Source organism: Leucoraja erinacea, unplaced genomic scaffold (genome assembly GCF_028641065.1).
Source record: "Leucoraja erinacea ecotype New England unplaced genomic scaffold, Leri_hhj_1 Leri_79S, whole genome shotgun sequence".
In the NCBI taxonomy this organism is placed as follows: domain Eukaryota; kingdom Metazoa; phylum Chordata; class Chondrichthyes; order Rajiformes; family Rajidae; genus Leucoraja; species Leucoraja erinaceus.
The window spans coordinates 212,609-229,700 of record NW_026576729.1 but is presented as its reverse complement, the minus strand read 5'-3'; the positions used below and the strand labels follow the sequence as shown (position 1 = coordinate 229,700).

General features: G+C 46.0%; 1 protein-coding gene across 3 annotated transcripts in view; it reads left to right on the top strand.

Annotated features, from left to right (window-relative positions):
* The window catches only part of LOC129694793 (disintegrin and metalloproteinase domain-containing protein 19-like), a 118,162-nt gene that overhangs the window by 14,393 nt on the left and 86,677 nt on the right, over window positions 1-17,092 (top strand). For all 3 annotated transcript variants that reach the window (XR_008723043.1, XR_008723044.1, XM_055631555.1), the window contains exons 4-6: window positions 1,521-1,710; window positions 8,535-8,612; window positions 14,415-14,529. Coding sequence is in view for 1 of the 3 variants with exons in the window: in XM_055631555.1 (XP_055487530.1) it covers window positions 1,521-1,710; window positions 8,535-8,612; window positions 14,415-14,529 (383 nt within the window). In the remaining 2 variants the exon portion in view is untranslated. The remainder of the gene's footprint in view (window positions 1-1,520; window positions 1,711-8,534; window positions 8,613-14,414; window positions 14,530-17,092) is intronic.

The following is a 17,092-nucleotide window of genomic DNA, read 5'->3' as shown; positions in this document are numbered from 1 at the left end:
AAGGAAAGACTGGATAGACTTGGTTTGTACTCGCTGGAATTTAGAAGATTGAGGGGGGATCTTATAGAAACTTACAAAATTGTTAAGGGGTTGGACAGGCTAGATGCAGGAAGATTGTTCCCGATGTTGGGGAAGTCCAGAACAAAGGGCCACAGTTTAAGGATAAGGGGGAAATCTTTTAGGACTGAGATGAGGAAAACATTTTTCACACAGAGAGTGGTGAATCTCTGGAATTCTCTGCCACAGAAAGTAGTTGAGGCCATTTCATTGGCTATATTTAAGAGGGAGTTGGATGTGGCCCTTGTGGCTAAAGGGATCAGGGGGTATGGAGAGAAGGCAGGTACAGGATACTGAGTTGGATGATCAGCCATGATCATATTGAATGGCGGTGCAGGCTCGAAGGGCCGAATGGCCTACTCCTGCACCTATTTTCTATGTTTCTATATTTCTATGAGCCAGTGGTAGCTGCAGAAACCAGCTTTACCAGGTGCTGATGAGGCCATAGTTGGAGTATTGTGTTCAGTTTTGGTAACCCTGCTGTAGGAAAGATGTTATTAAGCTGGAAAGAGTGCAGATAAGATTTGTTCGAAGAAACGAGGATGTTAATAGGACTTGAGGGCCTGAGCTATAGAGAGGTTGGGCAGCCTTGGATTGTATTCCTTGGGGCGCAGGAGGATGAGGGATGAACTTATAGAGGTGTATAAGATTATGAGGGGAATAGATAGAGTCAATGTAGTCTTTTATCCAGAGAAGATAAATTAAGATGACGTAGGTTTAAGGCGAGAGAGGAAAGATTGAGTAGGAATCTGAGGGTGGTGGGTGTATGGAATGAGCTGCTGTGCAAATTCATTTTGCCTCTCCTGAAAGCAGTTTACATCCCACGCCAGGCTGATGCTAAGCTTGCACTTGAGAAACTACACAGTCACTGAAAACCTTGAAACAAAGTTCCCCGAGGCCTTGTTCATAACAGCCAGCGACATCAATCAGGCCAATCTCAAGAGCTTTAGTTTAGTTTAGAGATACAGCGTGGAAACAGGCCCTTCAGCCCAATGAGCCATGCTGACCAGTGATCTCCCTACACTAACACTATCCTACACACACTCGGGTCAAGAGTGGCTCACTCCCCAATTAACTCTATGTAATCTATGCCCACTTTGAACAGAAAGTAGGTGGAGGAACCCGCACAATCATCATGTGTGCTTTCGTTTCTCTCACACTCAGTGTTGTTACACACCATCTATGTTCTCTTCAATTTTTCTGCAATTTAAATGTTGCATTTCTCACCTTACTTTGACCTGTGGCATTCACTCCATTTCTCTACAGATGCTGTCTGACCACTAACTATTTCCAGCATTTTCTACAGTTATTTCGGATCTCCAGCATCTGCAATTATTTCCTTTTCTAAAGACAGGGTTACGTGTATGAAGCCGGATAATATTAACCTTTGAACTGCTGAAAATAATTTATTAAATAAGCAAAAGGCGGAAGATTTTTAAAAGTCCTTTGCAATTTTCCTGCAGAGATGTGAGATGTGGAAAGCTTCAATGCAATGGTAAAGGCATATCACCAGCAATTGGTGGAAGAACCGAAAATGTTGTGTCCCAGTTCTCCAACAAAGGCCGGAATATCGAGTGTTATGGAACATATTTCACAGGTGATGCTGAAGGCATTGATCTGGTGGCAGATGGCACTCCCTGCGGTTTGGGAAAGGTAATTCTCCTCACGTCATCAAAACACTGCATTTGCGGACATTGCAAATTGTGTCTGATTTGGTCTCAGACACAGATTTCCCAGTTCTGAGTCCGTAGCTTCATAGGTTAATGCAAGGTGCATGATCAGGTGCTCATCTGAGTACTTATTACATGTGGTGAGGCTTCCATCCTCAACCACACCGTCAGCATGAAAATGGTGCCTTGGTTTCCTCCTATATCCAAAAGAGAAGCGGTTAATTGGGCTCAGTAAATTGCCCAGTCTGGAGGGGGTGGATGTGATAGAGAATATCATAGAATGAGTGTGAATGGGCGATCGATGGTCTTTGGACTGAGTGGGCTGAATGGCCTCTTTCCATGCTGTATCTTTCATTTATACATTCCTTCAAAATCAGAACTGGCAAGAGTGATCCAGCTTTGATCCAGTGCAGTCTGTGCAGAGTTTGCATATTTTCCCTGTGGCTTTTCCAAAATCATGTTGGTTGGTAGGTAATTGAACTCTAAGAGGTGACACAGTGGCGCAGCGGTAAAGTTGCTGCCTTACGGGTTCGACCTGACCATGGGTGCTGTGTGGGTTTTCTCTGGGTGCTCCAGTTTCCTTCAACACTCCAGAGACGTGCAGGTTTGTAGGTTAATTGGCTCCAGTAAATTGTTCCTAGTGTGTAGGATAGTGTACGGGGTGATCGCTGGTCGGTGCAGTCTCGGTGGGCCGAAGGGCCTGTTTCCATGCTGTACCCTTAAAGTAAAGAGATTTGTCTGACATGATTTTTGTTGAGTCTGCCTATTTTTATTTGTTACTATGTACCCTGTTACCACTTCCTTACTATAAACCTGCAGCATTTTCCCTGCCACTAATTTCAGGCTAACTGCATCATAGTTCCCTTTATATTTTTGTCATTATTGTTAAATAGGAAGGATACATTTGCTACTTTCCAATCTGGAGAATAGTTATAGAATCTTTGCAATCTGCTCCCTCTGCTCCTCTTGATTTTCCTTCTCACCCTTGACTCAGTATTTGCTCCCCTGTCCAAATTGGTTAACTCATACCTATCTGCATTGAGAATGTTTTTTCTACTCTTAGATTTTAGAGATTTTAGGCCCTTAGACCAACTGAGTCCATGCCAACCATCAATCACCCACACACTAGTTCTATGTAATCCCACTTTTGTGTCCTACACACTAGGGGGAATTTACAGAAGTAAATTAACAGGCATACCTGCATTTCTTTGGAATGTGAGAGTAAGGGGTAAGCCATTTAGAACGGAGACGAGGAAACACTTTTTCACACACAACGTTGGCTCTGTGGAATTCTCTGCCTCAGAGGGTGGTGGAGGCTGGTTCTCTGGATACTTTCAAGAGAGAGATAGATAGGGCTCTTAAAGATAGCTGAGTCAGGGGATATGGTGAGAAGGCAGGAACGGGGTACTGATTGGGGATGATCAACCATGATCACATTGAATGGCGGTGCTGGCTCGAAGGGCCGAATGGCCTACTCCTGCACCTATTGTCTATTGTCTCTAAACTGGAGAACCCATAGAAAGATCACTGGGACATGGAAAGAACATACAAACAACACACAGAAAGCACCCTTCGTCAGGATTGAACCTGGGCTCTCACGTGTCGTGAAGCAGCAACACCACCGCTGCACCCTGTGACACCTTAACTAGTTCAATTATATCCTTCAGTTAATATTTCAAGTCCAGTTGCTTTAACAGAACTGAGAAAGAGGGAAACAAGTTCGCAGAGAAGTGGTGGGGTTTCGGTTTCTTATTGTTTCTTATTATGTATTTATTTATTATTATATATAGGTACAGTGACAAGCTTTGTTTTGCATGCTATCCAAACAGATCAGATATACCATACACAATACAATCAAGTACAGATTGCAGAATTCTCAGCATTGTAACGCATTGTAGGGAGGATGTTAGAATGAGTGCAACAAAAAGAAGGAAAATCAGGTGTTGCTCCTCAAATTTGCATGTATTTAGTTATCCAGTGGAGGAAGGCACAGGTCAGAGTGGCAATGGTATAGTAAATTAGAGGTAATGAAGTGGTAATTAAATATATTGATTAGGACAGCCAGCATGTTGATGTCGTCTATACACTTCAGAAATACAGCGTGGAAACAGGCCCTTCGGCCCACCGAATCCACACTGACCAATAATCACCCCATACACTAGCACTATCCTATACACTAGGGACAATTTACAGAAGCCAATTAACTTACAAACCTGCACGTCTTTGGAATGTGGGAGCACCCAGAGAAAACACACGTAGTCACAGGGAGAACATCCGCAGACAGCACCCGCAGTCAGGATTGAACACGGGTCTCTGCTGCTGTAAGGCAGCAACTCTACTGCTGCGCCACTGTGCCACCCTACTTTATTATGTTCTCACACGGATGGCTGATCCAAAAGATGAGTCCCATTGGATCCAAGGCAAGTTGGCAAAGTGGCTTGGTAAAGGGAGACAGAGTAATGGTGCAAGTTGCTTTTAGAGTCATAGAGCCATACAGTGTGGAAACATTCCCATCGGCCGAACTTGCCCACACCAGCCAACGTGTCCCATCTACACTAGTCCCACCTGCCTGCGTTTGGCCCATATCTCTCTTAAACCTGTCCTTAAATCCAAATATTTGTCAATGGCACCTCGCTCCATACTCTCACCACCCTTTGTGTGAAAAAGTTACCCTTCAGATTATTATTACATTTTTTCCCATTCACCTTAAACCTATGTCCTCTGGTCCTCAATTCCCCCACTCTGGGCAAGAGACTCTGTGAGTCCCAACTATTCCTCATATGATTTTATACACCTCTACAAGATCATCCCTCATCCTCCTGCGCTCCAAGGAATATAGTCCCAACCTACTCAACCTCCCCTGATAGCTCCGACCCTCGAGTCCTGGCAACATCCCTGTAAATCTTTGTGATTGGAAGGCAGACAACTTTTAATCATAGTATTAGATTCAGATTCTCAGATTCAGATTCAATTTTAATTGTCATTGTCAGTGTACAGTACAGAGACAACGAAATGCATTCACAGAAAGTGGTGCTGAGACATTGGTGCTATGTGATTTGGATGCCAATGTAGGGGATATGACTGGCAGGTTTGCAGATGACACAAACATTGGTAGTGTTGTGGATAGTGAGGAGGATAGTCTTTGGTTATGGAAGGTGGTAAATTAAGTGGAGCAATTGTAGATAGAATTTAATGCTGATAACTGCAAGGTGATGCACATTGGGAAGACATTGGGAATAAGGATAGCTTATGAATAGTAGGGTATTTAAGCATTGCACAGACAAGATGGTGAAAAAGGTACATGGAATATTGACTTTCATTAACTGAGGCATAAATAAGAGGATGCAGGTTATGCTATAGTCATAGAGTGTGTATACAGGCACTTCGACTCAACTTGCCCATACCGGCCAACATACCCCAGCTACACTAGTCCCATCTGCCCACGTTTGGGCCATATCCCTGCAAACCTGTCATGCAATAGAAATAGGCCATTCGGCCCATCGTCTCCTCCGCCATTCAATCATGGCTGATCTATCTCTTCCTCCTAACACTATTCTGCTGCCTACTCCCCATTACCCTTGACACCCGAACTAATCAAGAATCTACCTGTCTCTGCCTTAAAAATATCCATTGACTTGGCCTCTATAGTCTCCTCCAACCCCTCCCCCCATCCTTCTCTCCCTCCCCCTCTCCCCCCCCTCGTTTCCGCCCCCTCAGAGTTCCAGCATAGGTATAGATTTATTTACTTTCATTTACCAGGAGGCTGCCTGGGAAGAAACATGTCAGTTCTGAGGAGTGTTTGACTTTATTTTCCTTAAAGAGGAAGGGGCTGCTGGGGAATCCGATGGTGAAATTATTATTAACAACTTTGTTCATAGAAACATAGAAAATAGGTGCAGGAGTAGGCCATTCGGCCCTTCGAGCCTGCACCGCCATTCAATATAATCATGGCTTATCATCCAACTCAGTATCCCGTACCTGCCTTCCCTCCATACCCCCTGATCCCTTTAGCCACAAGGGCCACATCTAACTCCCTCTTAAATATAGCCAATGAACTGGCCTCAACTACCTTCTGTGGCAAAGAATTCCACAAATTCACCTCACTCTGTGTAAAAAATGTTTTTGTAATCTCATCTCGGTCCTTAAACTGTGACCACTTGTTCTGGACTTCCTCAACATCGGGAACAATCTTCCTGCATCTAAACTGTCCAACCTCTTAAGAATTTTGTAAGTTTCTATAAGATCCCCCCTCAATCTTCTAAATTCTAGCTAGTACAAGCCGAGTCTATCCAGTCTTTCTTCATATGAAAGTCCTGACATCCCAGGAATCAGTCTGGTGAACCTTCTCTGCACTCCCTCTATGGCAAGAATGTCTTTCCTCAGATTAGGAGACCAAAACTATATGCAATACTCCAGGTGTGGTCTCACCAAGACCATTTTACAACTGCAGTAGAACCTCCCTGCTCCTATAGTCAAATCCTTTTGCTATGAATGCTAACATACCATTCGCTTTGTTCACTGCCTGCTGCACCTGCATGCCTACTTTCAATGACTGGTGTACCATTTCACCCAGGTCTCGTTGCATCTCCCCTTTTCCTAATCTGCCACCATTCAGATAATAGTTTACTTTCCTGTTTTTGCCACCAAAGTGGATAACCTCACATTAACCACATTATACTACATCTGCCATGCATTTGCCCACTGACCCAACCTATCCAAATTCAAATTCTTGTTCAAATTCTTTGAGATTGTATCAGGGGGACATAGAGGGGAATCTCCACATGTAGTATGTAGTGATTTCCAAAAGACATTTGACAAGATGTCATATAAGTGGCTGGTGGTATAAATTGAAATCGGACATAGTTGTCAGAATAGACTGAAAACAGCTGCCTCATAGAAAACGGAGTTGGAGTAAGTTGGTGCTTTCAGACTGATACCCATCATGGGGAGGTGATATCCATCTTTTGGTGTGTTGTCTGTGTGTATGTGCTGGCGATGCTGTTGCAAGCAACATTTTCACAGTGCTTGTGCATATGACATCTACTTTAGTCTCTACTTATCTAAATGGAGAAAGGCTGCAAGTGAGTGAAATACACAGGGATCGAGGTGTCCTAATGCAAGTACTGTATCACAAAATGTTGGTGGGCAGGTCCAGCAGGTCATCTCAATGATTTGGATGAGAATGTACACGGCATGATTAGTAAGTCTGCAGATGACCCTAAAGCGGGTGCTATCGCAGATAGTGAAGATGGTAACAAAATTGCAGCACCACCTTGATTGGTTGGGCAGGTGGGCTGATGAATGGTTCATGAAGTTTATTGCAAAATACTGCAAGGTGTTGCATTTTGGGAAGTCCAACCACGGCAGGACCTACACAGTGAATAGCAGGGCTCTGGGGGGGAGAGAGAGAGAGGGGGGAGGGGGAGGGGGAGAGGGGGGAGGGGGGGGGGGGGGGGGGGGGGGGGTGGGAGAGAGGAGGAGAGAGGAGGAGAGGGGAGGGAGACTTGGGAGAGGGAGGGGGGGAGACTTGGGAGAGGGGGGGCGGAGAGAGGGGGTGTGGTATATTAAGTAGAGCAATTGTAGATAGAATTTAATGCTGATAACTGCAAAGTGATGCACATTTGCAAACTTACTAATCTTACATTGTACATTCTCGTCCACATTGTTGATATAAACCATAAACAGCCATGAGCCCAGCACCGATTCCTGAGGCACACCACGAGTCGCAACCTCCGGTCCAAAGAACAACCTTCCACTATCACCCTCTGCATGCACCCATTAAGCCAATTCTCTATCCATTCGGTTACCTCACCCTGGATCCCAAGTGATATAACCTTGCAGAGCAGACACTTGGACAGGTACATGGATTGGAAAGGTTTAGAAGGATATGGGCCACATTTGGACATTGGTTTAAGGTGAGGGGTGAAAGATTTAATAGGAACCTGAAAGGCAACATTTTTATACAAAGGTCGGGGGATGTATAGAACAAAGCTGCCTGAGGCGGTAGTTGAGGCAGGTACTATCACAATGTTTAAAAGGTCTTAAATGATGGGAGCAGAATTAGGCCATTCAGCCCATTAAGTCTGCTCCACCATTCAATCATGGCTGATCTGTCTCTCCCTCCTAACCCCATTCTCCTGCCTTCTCCCCGTAACTTCTGACACCCGTACTAATCAAGAATCTATCAATCTCTGCCTTAAAAATACCTATTGACTTGGCCACAGCCTTCTGTGGCAAAGAATTCCACAGATTCACCACCCTTTGATTAAAGAAAGTCCTTCTCATCTCCATCCTAATGGGACGTCCTTTAATTCTGAGGCTATGACCTCTAGTCCTCGACTCTCCCACTAGTGGAAGCATCCTCCACATCAATAGTCAATAGTCAATTTAATTGTCATCCAGTGGTAGTTGGGTGAAAGGGCCTGTTTGCACACTGTATGACTCTATGAACCCTGACATCCTTCCTGTAATGCGGTGTCCTAGACTGCACACAATACTGCAAATGCAGCCAATCAAAAATATTATAAAATTGTAGGAAGAAACGCAAATGCTTGTTTACATCGATGATAGGCACAAAATGCTGGAGTAAGTCAGCGGGACAGGCAGCACCTCAGGAGGGGAGGAATGGGATGACGTTTTGGGTCGAGACTCTTCGCCTGAAAAACCGTGCATACTCCAGCATTTTGTGTCTATCTTCGAAAGTCCTACAAAGCTGCATCATGATGTGTGTTGTGAATAGTCTGTCCAAGCTTACGTTAAATAATGTTACTGTGTCTGTTACAGTGACAAATTACTTTTATCCTTCAGGCGTGCTTCAACACCATTTGTCGTGGCGTGGCTGGTTTTGGTGTCGCCAAGTGTAACAAGCATTGCAATGGTCATGGGGTAAGAGCTCGGAAAGTTCATCCTTTCTGTATTTTGAGAAATTTAAATGGAACCCAGCTAAGCATGAAGCATGACCTTTAAAGTCATAGTCCTTCCAAAATGATCAGATTTGAATTTGTACTGTGCTAGACTTGCTACATAGAACAGCACAGGAACGGGACCTTCATCCAAGATGTCTGTACTGACTATGATACCAATTCAAACTGCACATCTGTCGGCACATGGTCGACATCCCTCTCTTCCCTGCCCATCTTACTTTAGAAATTGGTTTTGGTTTAGATTTATTATAGTCACGTGTACCGAGGTACACTGTAAAGCTTTTGTTGCAGTGGAAAGACAATACATGATTACAATCAAGCCATCCACAGTTAGACAACAGTTACATCATAAGGGAATAACGTTTAGTGCAAGGTACAGTCAGTAAAGTCTGATCATAGTCCAAGGGTCAGCACTGAGGTAAATAGTAGTTCAGGACTGCTATCTAGCTGCGGTAGAATTATTCAGTTGCCTGATAACAGCTGGGAATAAACTGTCCCTGAATCTGGAGGTGTGCGTTTTTACACTTTTACACTTTTTGCCCGATATGAAAGCAGAGAAGAGGGAGTGGCCAGGGTGCGAATCGTCCTTGATGATGCTGTTGGCCTTGCTTGGGTAGCGTGAAGTATAAATGGAGTCAATGGAAGGGAGGTTGGTTTGTATGATGGCTGTGTCCACAATTCGCTACAATTTATTGCGGTCTTGGATGGAGCTGTTCCCAAATTATGCTGAGATGCATTCTGATAAAATGCCTACGGCACATCTGTAGAAGTTGGTGAGAGTTGCTGGGGACATGCCAAACTTCCTAAGCTTGCTAAGGAAGTAGAGGCGTTGGTGTGCTTTCTTGGTCATTGCTTCAATATGGGTGGTGCGGGAGAATTTGTTGGCCATATTGATTCCTAGGAATTTGATGTTTTTGATCCATCTCTACTTCGGTACTGGCAATGTAAACTGGGGTATGTGTATCGCCTCGCTTCTTGAAGTCCATCACTATCTTCATTGTCTTGCTGACAGTGAACTCCATCATACATGTTGTTCAAACTGGGAAAGGAAAGAGGCAGAAAAGATTAAATCTGTAAGAGAAAACTGTAATTGTGTTATTTATACCAACCATCGTCCCGAAGAGTATGAAGCACCATGACAGCATGTGATCCAAGACCTTGGAGGCCATGCACCAACTCCAGAAAATGCTCAACCGCCTCAGCAACACACGCTCCAATCCAACGGCCAGAGACAACCACCCAAGGAAGCTGTGGGAAGGTCTACCTAGCAAGGATGGACCAAGTCAGCCACACCAGGAGATGCAACCACTGGTGAAAGATTCCCCTCTCCAAGCCGCATCATCATCTCTCTCAGATGGACGGATGCCAAACATAAATGTATGATCTAACAAACAGATCAACTTTTGCCAAGACCCCAGATGGCAGGCTGGACAAAATAAGAATCTTGTTTCCCTTGTGTTTTCCCAAATGCCCCACTTCAGTACTTGGGAATTATGTGATGTGTCTTGCAGTTTGTGTGACAAAATAGACGATAGATGCAGGAGTAGGTCATTTGGCCCTTCGAGTCAGCACCGCCATTCAATGTGATCATGGCTGATCATCCCCAATCAGTACCCCGTTCCTGCCTCCTCCCCATATGCCTTGACTCCACTATCTTTAAGACCCTATCTAAAGGGCTTGTCCCACTTGGTGATTTTTATTCACCGAAAAATACGGGGCATGATGTGGCATGACGCAGCTTGTTGAAAGTTTAGAGTGGTAAAGAAGTCGTAATGGTGTGCTTGCCTTCATTGGTTGAGGCATTGTGTATAAGAATCAGAAAGTCATGTTGCAGCTTTATAGGACTTTGGTCAGGCCGCATTTGGAATATTGCCTACAGTTGTGGTTGCCCCATTACAGGAAGGATATGGAGACTTTGGAGAGGGTGCAGAGGAGATTTACCAGAATACTGCCTGGATTAGAGAGTTGCAGGGTGAGGTTGGATAGACTTGGATTATTTTCACTGAAGCGTCAGAGGTAACGGGGAGACCCGATAGATGTGTATCAAATTATGAGAGACATAGATATGGTAGATGGTCAGGACATTTTTTCCAGGAAGAAAATAGATAGATAGATGGATAGATAGATCCTTTATTGTCATTCAGACCTTTCGGTCTGAACAAAATTATGTTGCCTGCAGTCATACACAGAATCAATAATAACAAACCATACAATAAACACAAATTAAACATCCACCACAGTGAGTTCACCAAGCACATCCTCACTGTGATGGAGGCAAAGTCTTAGTCTCCGTCTCTTCCCTCCTTGTTCTCCCTCTGCGCTGAGGCGATCGATCCAGGCCGGAGATGCCGCTCTCCAGTCCAGCAGACCTCCGTGGTGATGTCGCCGCCGCCGAAAGCCGGAACGCCATCTCCGCTCCAAGACGGCCCTCCACAGCCCCAGCTCCGGGTCCCGCAGTCTCCGCTCCGGGCCGTTGACCCAGCTCCGGGTCCTGCAGTCTCCGCTCCGGGCCGCTGCCCCAGCTCCGGGTCCCACAGTCTCCGCTCCGGGCCGCTGCCCCAGCTCCGGGTCCCGCTGCCCCAGCTCCGGGCCGCTGCCCCAGCTCCGGGTCCCGCTGCCCCAGCTCCGGGCTGCTGCCCCAGCTCCGGGTCCCGCAGTCTCCGCTCCGAGCCCCGCTGCATCAGCTCCAGGCCGCCGCCGAAAGCCAGAACGCCGCACCAGCAAGTCGGGCCACCGCTGCCTTAGCCCCGAAGACGGCCAGCCTCTCGTTGGTGAGTCCTGGCTGGCTCTGCCTCCGGAGCCGTGGGGTCGGTTGCAGGTTGGAGGCCGCCAGCTCCGCCATTAGGTCTCAGCGCAGATGGAGGCAGAGAAGGGGGACACGACACGAAAAAGTCGCATTCCCCCGAAGGAAGAGACAGAGAACATGTTTCACCCCCTCTCCCCCACCAACACAACCCAACAAACCAAAAACAAGACAAAAAAAACAACAGAAAAAAGTAAAGACAGACGGACTGCAGGCGAGCCGCAGCTGTTAACAGCGCCGCCACTTCCGGAAATCAAAGACTAGAAGACATCCCCTTAAGGTGAGAGGGGCTAAAATTAAAGGATATGTGCAGGCCAAGGTTTTTACAGTTGGTGCCTGGAATGCATTGTCAGCTGTGGTGATGGAGATGGGTGTAACAGTGGGCTTTTAGATAGGCATCTAGATGTGAAAGGATTGGAGTGTTATGGTCACGTGTAGGGAGATGAGATCAGTTGATCTTTGCATTATGTTTGCTAGAGACATTGTGGGCCAAGGATCTGATCCTGTGCCTGTTACTGGATTTTTCAATGCTTTATGTTCAAACATTAAGGTGCAAAAGTTTCCAGGGACTGATGGGATCTATCCCAGGCTATTGAAAGAAGCGAGAGAGGAGGTTGTTGGTGTTTTGACAGAGATGTTTGTATCCCCTCTACCCCCCAGGCACAGTTCCAGAGCATTACAGATCAACCAAAGTTGTTTCCCTGTTTAAGAAACATAATGTGGACAAATCAGGAAATAAGATATGGATATAAATATAAGATAGACACAAAATGCTGGAGTAAATCAGTGGGACAAGCAGCATCTCTTGAGAGAAGGAATGGGTGGCGTTTCGTGTTGAGACCCTTCTTCAGACTGATGTGAGGGGAGTGGGCGGGACAAAGATAGAATGTAGTCGGATAACATTCTTACACATTTGGTATAAATATAGATGTGTCGGTTAGCAAGTTTGTAGATGAAGCTAAGATTGCTGGGGTCATGGTCTGTGAGGAAGGCCGTTAAAGTATACATGGGGATATAGATCAGCGACAGAAATTGGCAGAGAAATGGCAGCTGGAGTTGAACCCGAGCAAATGAGGTAGGTTGAATGCAAGGGGGAAAATATACAATTAATGGTATGGCTCTTAACGGCATTGCTGCACACAGAGATCTTAGGCTCCAAGTCCATAACATCCAGCTTTGGTCACCACATTCAAGGAAGGATGTGGAGGCTTTGGAGAAGGTGCAGAAACAGTTTATCAGAGTTAAGGGTATTAGCAACGGAGAGATTGGATAGACAGATTGTTTTCTCACGAATGCCGGATGTAGCCTGGTAATCTGAGAGAAGTGTATAAAATGATGAGGAACATTGATGGGGTAGATAGTCATTACCTTTGTCCCCGGATGTAATAATTAAATACTAGCGGGCATAGCTTTAAAGTGAGTGGGGCAAAGTTTGAAGATGTGCGGGGCAGATATTTTATATAGAGGTTGGTGAGTGCCTAGAACACGTTGCTGGTAGTGGTGGTTGAGGCAGATGCAATAGTGGCGTTTAGCAGATTCTTGGATGTGCACATGGTTATACAGGGAATGAGATATATTGATTATGTACAGGCAGGTGGTAGTTGGTCTTGGTTCAGAACAGACATTGTGGGCCAAAGACCCTGTTACTGTGCTGTACTCTTCTGTGTAAGCCAGTGAGCTTTACATTTTTGGAGAAGACTTTTGGGGATAGAATCTATTCACATCTGGACAAGCATATACGTATTCAGGATTGTTAGCCTGGCAGCGTGTGGAAATGGTCACATCTTACAAACTTGGTTGAGCATTTTGAGATGTTGAATGATGAAAGTAGGGCATCGGATGATGTCTGCATGGAGTTCAGCAAAGCCTTCAATATGGCCCCTCATGGTAGGCTGATCCAGAAGATTATGGCACATGGGTTCCATGGAGACTGAGATTGTATTCAAAAGTGCCTTGTCCATTTAAGTAGTGGAGGGATGGTATTCTGACTGGAGGTCTGTGACCAGTGATATTCCCCAAGGATTGTTGCTGAGTCTTCTGTTGTTTGTGAAAATGACATGGTCAAAGTCGTACTTGGTTTGATTAATGTAGGAAGAAACTGCTGGATTACACAGAAGATAGACGTAAAATGCTGGAGTAACTCAGTGGGACAGGCAGCATCTCTGGAGAGAAGGACTGGGTGACGTTTCGGGTTGAGACCCTTCTTCAGACTCTAGACTTCAAAGTCTGAAGGATCTCAACCCGAAACTTCATCCATTCCTTCTCTCCAGAGATGCTACATGTCCCACTGAGTTACTCCAGCATTTTGTGTCTATTTTGGTTTGATTAGTATGTTTGTAGATTACACAATTGGCAATAATGCATAATGAGGAAGATAGTCAAAGAATTCATCAGGGTATAAATTGAAAATGGGGCAGATAATTGGCAAATTGCGTTTAATGCAACTTTGAGTGATCCAATCAGTAAGACCTGCACCCTTTGGCGGGTTGATGTGTAGAGGGATCTTGGGTGTGTCCAGCTGCAAGAAAGTGGCAACACAAATAGAAAGGGTGGTTCAAAAAGACCTATTGCATGCTTGCCTTCATCCATTGCGATGCTGAGGATAAAAGTCAGGAAGCCATATATTGTATAGGATTTAACAGAGAGTTAGATAGAGCTCTAGGGGCTAGTGGAGTCAAGGGATATGAGGAGAAGGCAGGCACGGGTTATTGATAGGGGATCACAATGAATGGCGGTGCTGGCTCGAAGGGCCGAATGGCCTCCTCCTGCACCTATTTTCTATGTTTCTATGTAGAACACAAATTAACACAACGGGTTGGGCATATCTGGAGGACATGGACAGGCAACGTTTTGGGTTGGGGCCCATCTTCAGAGTGCTGTAATATTGCATCTTATTTTGAATGTGATATACAGATGTATTGAATCTACAGCTTTAGATGATATCATCTTCTATTATCTTAGGTATGTAACAATAATGACGCATGCCACTGTGACCCAGGCTGGGCACCCCCAAATTGCACCACTGCAGGACAAGGTGGCAGCGTGGACAGTGCAACGTGGTTTTCACAGCAGCCAGGTGAGTGTCTAACAATGGCATTTTTGTCTTTACAAAGACTATTGCTCTGCAAAATCCCATTTACAGCCTTAATTCAATGGAACGTGCAAAGCAGGGGCACAGCTGGTGGCACAGCTGCCTCATAACTCCAGCAACACATCTTCAGGCAGCGATTGACCAGAGATAGTGCAACATCGTGTTTCCAGAATCTCCGTTTTATTTTAAGACATCATCAAGAGGATTGATGTGGACAGAGCAGTAGATGTTATGGATGAACTTTGGCAAAGCCTTTGGACATGGACCTACATGGAAAGCTTAGTCTGGTAGGTTAAATCACATAGATTCCAAGGGAGCTCATTGATTGAATTCAAAATTGCCTTGGAGGAAGGAGTGTTGAGGATAGTTGTGGAGGGTTGTTTTTATGACTGGAGGCTTGTGACGGATGGAGTGCCGCAGGAGTCAGTGCTGGATGCACTGCTGATTGTAAATGCATTAGTGATTTGGATAACACATCTGCAGATGACTCCAACATTGTGATAGTGGACAGTGAGGAAGCATATCAATGTTTACAAGATCTAGATCAGTTAGGAATGTGGGTCAACACAGTCCCCTTTATATCAACCTGGATGGTGGAAAGGGTCAAGAGCTTCAAATTCCTGGGCGTGCACATCTCTGAAGATCTCTCCTGGTCCGAGAACACTGATGCAATTATAAAGAGAGCACATCAGCGCCTCCACTTCCTGAGAAGATTACGGAGAGTCGGTGTGTCAAGGAGGACTCTCTCTATCTTTTACCGGTTGCATCGTGGCTTGGTTCGGCAACTTGAGCGGAAAAGACTACAAACAGTAGTAAACACTGCTCAGTCCATCATCAGCTCTGACCTCCCTACCATCTAGGGGATCTATTGCAGTCGCTGCCTCAAAAAGGCTGGCAACATCATCAAGGACCCACACCATCCTGGCCACACACTCATCACCCCGCTGCCTTTAGGTCGAAGGTACAGGAGCCTGAAGACTGCAACGTCCAGGTTCAGAAATAACTGCTTTTCCACAGCCATCAGGCTATTAAACTCAACTCAAACAAAACTCTGAACATTAATAGACCATTTTACTTCGGAGTCACGTGAGTGACTACGTGAAGACCCCGTCCAGCACGCATGCGCGACATAGCGTCTCACGCAGTGCAACAGCGACGAACGAGAGTACAAGCGCTCACGCTAGAAGTTTAAAAACGGGACATCCAGGTAAGTAACTTACTCTGAGGTCGTGTTTTCGAAACCCTTGTTCTTGTTTGTACTCTCACAGGATGAACAAGGGAAAACAATCAAGAAAGGTCGTTCCCCGTTCGACTCCAACGGAACAAGAGAGTTCCATCAGTGGGGGACGACTGGCGGCACCTGGACCGCATACGCTGCGGTCCACAGTCACCGACACCAATTCCGAGCCAAGCCCAGCGCCGCTAGCACAGCCAGAACAACAGCAGCGGGCTGGAGATAAGGCAAAACGGAAGTCGGACCGGCCGGTATACTCAGACGAGTCCGGCACGGAAGACTCACCGCAGAGGTAAAGGTGGCTGTTTGTGCCGAATGGAGAGGCTCATGGAGCAAATGCTCCAGCGTGACTTGCTCCGGGAGATGGGGCAAGCTCGCCAAGGGAGCACAGGCACTCCCGCTCCAGTGCACTACCACGCACTGGCCATCGTATCTCCCTCAGCAGAGGGGAGCGTTGGCGACCAGGACTGGGCTGGTCCAGAACAGGGGTCACTGGCCGAAGATATCGGGAGTATGCACGGGGTACAGGAACAGGAAGAGCTGCTGGGAGTGGTGAACCGCTACGTGGCAACACCGCGAGCGGGGTGGCTGTTACAGCCAAAACTGGCAGCCGGCATTGACTACCTGTCATTTAAACCACTGCAAGAACAGGTAGACAATGAGGTGTTGGACCTCTACACGCCTCCTGAAAACTGCATTTCACTAAATGTACCTGCTGTCAACAGCCAAATCTGGGGGTACATTGGACAGGATATCAGAACCCAAGAATTGAAACTGCAGCGAATATTGAAGCTCCTGACGTAGGCTATCACCTCCTATGCTCGTTCCGTGGACGGGGTAGACATGACAACTAATCAGCAAGATACCCTGGCTCTACTGTGTAACACACAGTATGAGATTAACAACCTCCACAAGGAAGCAATAAGACCTGCCCTCAATCCGAAATTCGCAGGACTGTGCAGAACACCGGCCTCAGAACCACAGATCCTGCTATTTGGCAAGGACTTACCCAAACAAGTCAAAGACCTGGATGAGGAATCAAAAGCATTTGGCCTCATGAGGGCAGGACCCGGAACGAGCAGAACCACTCAACCCAGACGGCAGTACCCCATCGCATCCACCAGTCGACGTCAATTCCATGGGACTGGTGAAAGCTTGGAATGAAAGCTCACACCATCCCCAGAAGCCTTTTTTAGGCCAGGGCCCAGAGAGTTTAATCTTACTATTATCTGTTTATTTGCACTTTATCTGTTTATTCATGTGTATATATTTATATAATGGTATATGGACACACTGATCTGTTCTGTATTCATG